The sequence below is a fragment of the Elephantulus edwardii genome, unplaced genomic scaffold, assembly GCF_000299155.1.
Source record: "Elephantulus edwardii isolate Elephantulus edwardi_28Jun2011 unplaced genomic scaffold, EleEdw1.0 scaffold00018, whole genome shotgun sequence".
Classification (NCBI taxonomy): Eukaryota; Metazoa; Chordata; class Mammalia; order Macroscelidea; family Macroscelididae; genus Elephantulus; species Elephantulus edwardii.
Window position 1 is genome coordinate 25,770,214 of NW_006399768.1, and position 9,345 is coordinate 25,779,558.

General features: G+C 39.1%; 1 protein-coding gene across 1 annotated transcript in view; it reads left to right on the forward strand.

Moving 5' to 3' along the window:
• Positions 1 to 9,345, forward strand: part of FAM149A (family with sequence similarity 149, member A) — a 41,151-nt gene that overhangs the window by 28,296 nt on the left and 3,510 nt on the right. Inside the window, exons 11-13 of the mRNA XM_006882261.1 lie at positions 2,456 to 2,573; positions 6,204 to 6,332; positions 6,536 to 6,614. Of these exons, the coding sequence (XP_006882323.1) occupies positions 2,456 to 2,573; positions 6,204 to 6,332; positions 6,536 to 6,614 (326 nt within the window). The remainder of the gene's footprint in view (positions 1 to 2,455; positions 2,574 to 6,203; positions 6,333 to 6,535; positions 6,615 to 9,345) is intronic.

The window sequence follows — 9,345 nt, forward strand, 5'->3', positions numbered from 1 at the left end:
GCAACAATGAATGAATGGAATCCCAAAATCTCTGTAGATGTTCATTGAAATGAAAAATAACAACCTAAATTAAAAAAAAAAAAGAAAAAAAATGTAAGTCCCATTTCTCTCATGATAAATGGAAAGTTGCAAAGACAGAGGCACTTGTCATAGAATCTGTGGATTATCATAGCCCAAATATCCTCCAATAATATGCAGAGCCTTTTTCTAATTAATCTGAGTCTTGTATGGTAGTTTCATTTCAATAGTATACTTAACTATATATTAGAAGATAGAGATCAGACAGTGTATTTGGATTAGCTCCCCAGCATTGTTATAACAAATTAATGAAAACTTGGTGGTTTAAAGCAACAGAAATTTATTCTCTGGCAATTCTGGAGGCTATGAGCCTGAGGTAAATATGTCAGCAGGGCCATATTCCCTCCAAGGCTCCAAGGGAGAGTATATTCTTATATCTCCTGGTTTCACATGGTTATTGGCAGTCTTTTATGTTCCTAAGTTTGCAGACACATCACTCCAATGCCTGTCTCTCATGTCACCCTGATACAAATGAGGCCACCATGAGTTCAACAATAGTACTGGTTAAGTTCACTACAGAACATTAGAATAATACCAAAACATGAATAAAAATCAAAGATTATATGTGTCCCTATGGCATAAAATAGGAAATGTATACCCAGCAACTATATGTGTGTATGTGTGTGTCTTCCTAATTGTCTTTTTTTATAGTTTTTTTTCTTTCTATCCTTACTTTTAATAATTACATAATCTTACTCTTGTGTAAGAGATTATTGTGTACTATTGAGTAGCTGATCATCCAGTGGGTTTTCAGACAGTTAATCATATGAGAGGAGACTGATTTTCCATCTTTCTCTCATGTAACAGCTAGTAGATTTGAACCTCGTACCTTTGGATTGCCAATGCAACTATTTACCACTAGGCCACCAGAGTTCCCCAAGATAAGATCTTGTACAAAATAGCATTTTTAAAAGATATTTTTCTTGGTTTTGTGTACCATGATGTTGGAACTGACCCATAGCTGACCCCCCAGTGGATTTTCAGAGGCTGTTAAACTTATGGGAGTAGTTTGCCCATATTTCTTCCTCAGAGCAGTTGATGGGCTTGAACCACGTGCCTTCAGGATTTCAGTGCAGCTTCTTGCCACTAGGCCATAGTCACTCCCTTATAAACTTTCCATTATTTGTTAAAATGTTCCATGTAGTTAAATGCTTTTGAAAACATAATTTTAATAACTACAAAATAATAATATGGGTATATGGTAATTCATTAGATAGTTATCTATTACTATTTTCCTTTATCTTACCCATATTAAAATATGCAGTAAACATGATTTTATATAAATAATAATAATAAAGGTATGATTAAATTATTTCCTGGTGGTACAATTCTAGAAGTCAAGCTATTAAACCAAAATTGTGAATATTTTAAGGCTTCTTATGTCCTTCGCAAATTGTTTTCCAGTATGATATAATAATTTATAATCTCACGGGAAGTATGTGAGACTACTTCTCCACTTGGAGCCTATAGATTTTTAGATACCTTATGTATTTCAAAGTTTTGACTATTTTGTCAGACAAAATTATCATATTTTAGTATTTATATATTTATTATTAATAAATAAATTGGAATCTGTTTACAGAATATCTATCTATGCTTTTCTATAACAATCAGACACCTTAGCTTTTGTATCATAATATTCACAAGGGGAGGCCTTCTATCATTATTTTTTTATTAAAATTTACTCCTTATGTGGAGCTCTGGGGGCCTAGTTGGTAAGAAATATCTAGTAGATACTGTTAACCCAAAGGTAGGCAGTTTGAATCCATGAGCTGCTGTGCCAGAGTAAGATGGACATTCTCCTGTGTGATTCCTAACCTCGGAAAACCCATTCCAACTTGATGGCAATGAGTGAGTGAGAGTATCCTTTCAGGTTTTTTTCTTATTCATTTTTCCCCCTCATCTCTCTAGATCCTTCCTTGCTTTTCCTATTCCTTATTAGTTGAGCCATTCATTCTCTAATATCTGCTTACTTTCAGAAATTATATTCAGTGCTTACATTCAGAATTTATACTACCATGTTTTATCACATAATATGTAATATTGTTCTCTTGTTACTTACTATACTTACATCCTGTTTTCAATAGTCATAAGCTCCTTAAGAGCAAGAAGTAGGTCTTTACTTCTGTGTTCTATTCCATTCTGAGCATGACTGGGCACATGGTAAAGTCCAGACTGACAATTATCACTCAACTCAGAGAATAGATCTGGGCTGGTGGTCTCTTGCTTATATCTGTCTTCTTAATACTTAGCTCATTCTTCTTGAGCATTTCTTTTGGAAGTCAGGTCATTGTTAATAACCCAGATCAGAAACTTTGGGGCAGGTGTGTCTCTCTCTGCACCTAGGTGGTTCAGTTACATGGTTTTGTTCTTACAGGCAAACTGGCACAGACCACATTTCTTCCCCGGCTCAAACCTTACGAAGCAGGTTACCCCCAATCAATTCAGAGGCCATTGAACAGAGTGCTGCAGTTCCTGGATCCCGCCCTGTTTCTGTAAGACAGATTTCATTGTACTTTATGCACCATTTAGCTAGTCTGCTGGGAAACAAACATACAGGATAATATTGGCATTTCCAGGTAAAGTCTGTAATGACAGAATGATGTCATAGTCACACTGCCATTCTGCCTCCTGTAAGTCAATATCTTGTGTAAGTCACTATTCTATGAAATACAAACAAATTAAATCAGAATGCCAGGTGTTGGGAAAGTATCTGATGGTCAGGACAGTGTAGTGAAGAAAAGATGATGGTTAAGGCAGGAGGCAAGCAGCTCCATGGTTGAGTCCTGGCGTATATACATTTTATGATTTCATACCAATTACTCAAATCTCCCTGACCATCAGTTTTCTCATTTGTGAAAAGGAAATCATAACAAACTGTGGCTGAGAAGAATGGGAATCCCAGAACATTTGATAGTGCTAAGGCGAAACCTATACTTGGACCAGGAGGCAGTAGTCAGAACAGAGCAGGGTAACACTGCATGGTTCAAAATTGGGAAGGGTGTATGCCAGGGATGTGTCCTGTCTCCATACCTTTTCAACATGTATGCAGAGCAGATTATCTGGGAGGCTGGGCTGTATGAGGAGAATTGTGGCATCAGGATTGGTTAAAGATCTATTAACAATCTGCGTTATGCAGATGACACAACCCTGCTTGCTGAAACTGAGGAGGACCTCATGCACTTGCTGCAGAGGGTCAAGGACTGCAGCCTTCAGTATGGACTGAGGCTCAATGTCAAGAAGACAAAGATTCTCACCACTGGACCAATTGGCAGCGTCAGGATGGATGGTGAAGAGATTGAGATTGTTCACAGCTTCAGTTTGCTCGGCTCCACAGTCAACACTCTTGGCACCAGCAGTCAGAAAATCAAAAAGCGTATTGTGATGGGAAAGTCTGCTGTTAATGACCTCTCTAAAGTACTCAAGAGCAATGGTGTCTCTCTGGAGACTAAGGTGCACCTGATACAGGCCATGGTCTTTGCAATCACTTGTTATGCATCAGAGAGTTGGACAGTGACTAGGGAGGACAGAAGGAGAATTGATGCTTCTGAGCTGTGGTGCTGGAGAAGAGTATTGAATGTACCATGGACTGCCAAGAAAACAGATTCATCCTGGAGAGGATTAAACCAAGCAACTCCTTGGAGGCAAGGATTCTGGGGCTTCTTCTGACATACTCTGGGCATGTTGCCAGGAGGGACGGGTCCTTGGAGAGGGACGTCATGCTTGGGAGGGTGGAGGGATGGCGCAGGAGGGGAAGACCCTCTATGAGATGGATTGATTCTGTGACTGGGGTAATCAGGATAGGTGTGTTGGAGGCAGTGTGGTTGGCACAGGATAGAGCAGGGTTTAGGGCTGTTGTGCATAGGGTCAGTATAAGTCGCAAGCGACTCGACGGCACATAACAACAACAATCAATACATTTTAAGTAACTGAAAAAATGAAGAACTTGTAAATTATTCTTGTCATTTTTTTCATTAGCTCTTATCTTTAAAGGCAGCCTGCCAGCTTTATTACAGTGTAGTGGCAATATCTTCTTCATCCAGATAGAATTCAGCCACGCAGTGACAGAAGAATTTATTTATGATACTGATCTAGTAGGGTTTTCTGAGTTTCCCTCAAATGTGCAACGACAGTTCACTTAACTGAAATACAAGTGTCTTAAATGTATTTAATAAAACAAAGAAAGCCCCCAAGTGAGGGACTATAAAGGCCTACAGGTAATACTTACCCTTTCGGCAAAGTTTTCTTTGGTATTCCATTTGCCACTGGTTGAGCACCGCTTGGGAAAACTGTTAACAGTAATAGGATCTGTTCCCAGAAGACACAAGAAGCAAAGAATTAATGTTTATCTTCAATATAATTTACTTTTTTATTGTTGTTGTGTGCTGTGGAATTGAAACGGATTCATGGTTGCCTCTCCAGCAGATTTTCAGAGACAGTAAATCATACAAGAGGAGATTGTCCCTGGTTCTTCCACTGAACACCTGGTGGATGCAAACTGTGTGCTTTTGGGATTGCAGTGCAGCTTCTTCCCAATAGACCACCCGGTTGTTCTTTGGAGTAAAATAAAAAAAGAAGGTCAACATCACCTAAAAGGAGTCTAAATTACAAGTGTAGAATTGCATTTCTCTTACAATTCAGGTTTGAAAATTACATTAAGCTTGGCCTAGTTTCTTACATATTGGACTGCTAACCTAGAGGTTAAAAATTTGAATCCACCAAGTGTTCTATGAGAGAAATGCAGTCTCTTCCCATAAAGGTTTATAGCCTCAGAAACTCAATAGAGGGTTATTTTGGGTCAGAATCAACTAAACAGCAATGAATCTGGAGTTTACATATTTGTAGCACTGCTTTCTTATCAGGGTCAATAATGCATTTTAAAATTAAAATATATTTATGTATTTGTTCTTAGTTTACCATGTTGTTGTTGTTATTGTTAGGTGCTGTCGAGTCACCTGTGACTCATAGTGACCCCGGGTACAACAGCCCTAAACCTTGCTCTATATCTTGCCAGTCCCACCATTTCCAACACACCTAACTTCAATACCCCAGTGACTTAATCAATCCATCTCATTGAGGGTCCCCCTCTTCTGCGCTGTTCCTCCACCCTCCCAAGCATGATGTCCCTCTCCAAGGACTGTCTTGCAATATGTGCAAAGTATGTCAGACGAAGCTTCAGAATCCTTGCCTCCAAGGAGCAGCCTCACTCACCCTCTCCTAGCAGTGCATGGTATATTCAATACTCTTCTCCAGCATCACAGCTCAAGCGCATCAACTCTCTTCTAGCATCCATTATCATTGTCCTTCTCTAGTAATTGCAGAGACCATGGCCTGTATCAGGTGCACCTTAGTCTCCAGACTGACAGTGTTGCTCTTTAGTACTTTGGAGAGGTCTCTGACAGCAGACTTTCCAAATGCAACTTGTCTTTTAATTTCCTGGCTACCGGTACCAAGAGTGTTGATGGTAGAGCCAAGCAAACTGAAGCTGTCAACAATCTCAGTCTCTTCACCATCTATCCTGATGCTGCCAATCAGCCCTGTGGTGAGAATCTTTGTTTTCTTGATGTTGAGCTTCAATCCATATTGAAGGCTATAGTCTGTTGATCTTCTGCAACAAGCACTTCAGGCTCTCCTCGGTTTCAGCAAGCAGAGTTGTGTCATCTGCATAACACAGGTTGTTTATGAACCTTCCTCCTATCCTGATGCCATACTTCTCCTCATAGAGTCCAGCCTCTTGAATAATCTGTTCTGCATATAGATTGAAAGTTTACCATCTACTTTTAAAAAAACCCACAAGCTCATTGTTGTTGAGCCAGAATCAACTTAGGGTTGACCTCGAGGAGGTTACTGAGATTTTAAGTCACACTGGAGGAGACTGCCCATCTTTCTCACAGTTCCCACACAGTTCCTTGTAGTCAGAGTTCAGGTAGTAAGAGAGGTGCTGCCTTTGAGTCAGCAGTGCTGCACCCTTCTGACTACACCACCTTTGCAGTATCTAAAGATATGTTCTCAAATAAGTGAGGGAATGAATAAATTAATGTATGATCGAATCATATGTAGATATTTTTTGTGTCTTTTTAAGAGTTACATTTCTTTTCAACAAGAATATGTTTTTGTTCATTTAGTACAGAGGACGGAATCAACAAATGCGTGTGTTAAGTGCAATACCTGACAGTACAGAACGCTCGCCTCTCAGAGAAAGAACTATCCTGGTTGACCAATTTTCAAGGCCCAGCACAACCCAAACATTTCGGGTAGGTCCTCTGGTATGAGTTCAATTTTAGAAAATATGGTGCTGGTCAATGACGTGATGGCATGTATTAGCTGAATCCAAAGTTGATGTGTATCAATCAGGAAGCTCTAGAATTACACCGAGACCTTAGGGGGGGAAAAAGAAAACATGGGGTTGAAGGAGTGGTGGGGGAAGCATTTCACCATTTTATTTTCTTTTCAACAGTCAGACACACCTCGGAAAAGTTCATTGACTCCAGTGGAATTTGCTGGCCAAACTTGGACAGGTCAAGGTTTCCTGACAGGTCAGCACTAGTTTCCCTTTTTATGCAAACAAATGATATAATTTGTGACATTTCAAGTTTGTGAAATAAAAACTGAAGTTTCACTGTCTTGATGAGCCTATTTTGACCATGTAGACAATGTAGAAGGAATCTAAAGTTTAAGTTCAGACCCCAGAAACCTCTATAAAGAGCAAAACTTCAGAAACAAGAATCTATCTCCTGGTGGGAGGAAGGGAAAGTGCCACATATGTTTAATTAGCCTAGAGCCTTGATCTCCTGAGGTAAAGGAAAAGCTGTCTCAAGGGAAGTTACTGTCTCTTTCTGCTCCAAAATTTACAAGTGCTTCTGATAAGTGAAAATCTAGTCTTTGATTCTCTCCAAACTGTTAATTATTAACTTGCATGAGACTATGATGAGAAATTGCTAATAATTTCATAATCTAGATTTATAAAGGAATAATTGTTTTCAGCATACTATGCTTTTTGGAAAAGGAAATTATAATTTGAATACAAAATAATATTTCAAATTTCATCACCAGGAAATGTGCTACTTGGGAATGAGACCTCCGTTTACAATCCTCTGTCTGCCACTGTACAGCCTTAGGAATGCCTAACATTTTCTTTGCCGAGTTTCTTCTTTGATGGCAGAGTTGTTATGTATTATTGAGGCAGAACCAACTCAAAGCTAACCCTCCAGCAGATATTTTTTTTAAATAGTTTTAGTCTATAGAGGTTTTTTTTAAGTTTGTAATTCTTTATTGCAGTTTTACAATGTACATAAAATGCAATTTTTAAAAAAAATTCAACTATTAAATAGTTTAGCTAATTAAGTTCATCTTCATGGATTGAAACTCAACATCAAGAAGCCAAAAGTTCTCACCATTGGGCCACTTGGCAGCACCATGATGGATGAAGAGATTGATGTTAACAGTTACAACTTGCTCGGCTCCACAATCAAAATTCTTGGTACTAGCAGTCAGGAAATCAAGAGATGAATTGCATTAGGTAAATCTGCTATCAGGGACCTCTCCAGAGTACTGAGTAGCAACGATATTAGTCTAGAGACTAAGGGGTGCCTGATCCAGGCCAAGTCTTTGCAATTACTTGCTATGTATCAGAGAGCTGGACAATGATTAAGGAAGACAGAAGAATTGATGCCGTTGACTTGTGGTGCTGGAGAAGAGTACTGAACATACCATGAACCACCAAGAAAACAAATAAATTTGTCTTGGAAAGGATGAAAACAAGTTTCTCCTTGGAGGCTAGGATTTTGAAGCTCCATATCACATACTTTTGGCATGTGGCCAGGAGGAATCGATCCTTGGAGAAGGACATCATTCTCGTAAGGGTGGAGGGACAGCACAGGAGAGGAAGACCCCAGATGAAATGGATTGACACAGTGACCAGGACAATGAAGGCAGGTCTTTTGGAGTCAGTGAAACTGGCTCCAGGGCAGGCTTCACCGCTGCTGCACATAGGGTCACTATGGGTTGCAGGTGACGCAACAGCCCGTAACAAGAAGAAGCAACTAAATTTTTACTAAAAGACTTAAATGGTTCTTTGTTTTGCCTTTTCATGTAGTGTGTTTCATGTGGTTTAAAATTAATTTCAACACCTAAATTTGCAGCTGTGGCATGTATTCTGAAAGGTAGGAGCCTTGTAGGGTTTCTATGTTGTAATGCCTATAGCAACATACTTCCAAATCTTAATTATTTTTTTATTTTTGTTTTGCCACGGAGTGGCTGATGGATTTGAACCTCCAACCTTGTGGTTAAGCACTTAACTGCTATACCACAAGGACTCCTTAACACGTTGCTTCAAATGATGGCTATAAATATGTTTCTAAGTGTTTGTAAGCAAGGTCTCAATTTAAAAGTGTGCAGCAACATGTTAAAAAGAATTTTGTTGCTGTTAGGCATCATAGTACAGGTTCTGATTCATAGTGATCCCATGTACTGTGATGTAAACACTGCTTGGTCCTCGGCCATCCTTACAGTCCTTGCTATATTTGAACTTGTCACAGTGGTTATGTCAGCTTGTTGGACTTCCTCATTTTTGAAGTTCACTTTAACCAAAAATGGTGTCTTTCCCCAAGGACTCCTTGATAACATATCCAAAGCATAGGGAATGAAGTATTACCAATCTTAACTTCCAAAGAGTATTCTGGCTGTACTTCTTCCCAAACAAATTTGTTTTTCTTTATCAACACCATAATTCAATGTGTGACGTTCCTCAGCCTTGCTGGCTATTTGTCTGACTTTCACGTATATATGGGACAAATGTAAATACCATGGCTTGGGTCGGACATGCCTTACTCGTCATAGTGACACCCTTTGCTCTCGAAGACTTTAAAAAAAGTCTTGCAGCATATTGTTCTCAATGCACTATGTTATTTCATTTCTTGACTACTGTCTCCATGGGTCATGCTTGTGGATTCAAGTAAAATTAAGTCCCTATCAATTTAATATTTTTCTTCATTTGTCATTTTTTCATAATGTAGAGGCCTACATGTTGTTGTGATGTTAGAAGCTAGGCCAGTGGTATTTCAAATGCCAGCAGGGTCAACAAAGAAAAGAAATTTAGATGGTATAAGCTGCTTTTTGAGATGGAAAGCTTTTTTTTCCCTTTTGATTTCACTGTATACTTACTGCATAAGTGGTGTTGTTGTTATGTGCTGTTGAGTTTCCTGCAACTCATAGCGACCCTATGTACAACAGCCCTAAACCCTGCTCTATGCAGTGCCAACCTTCCTT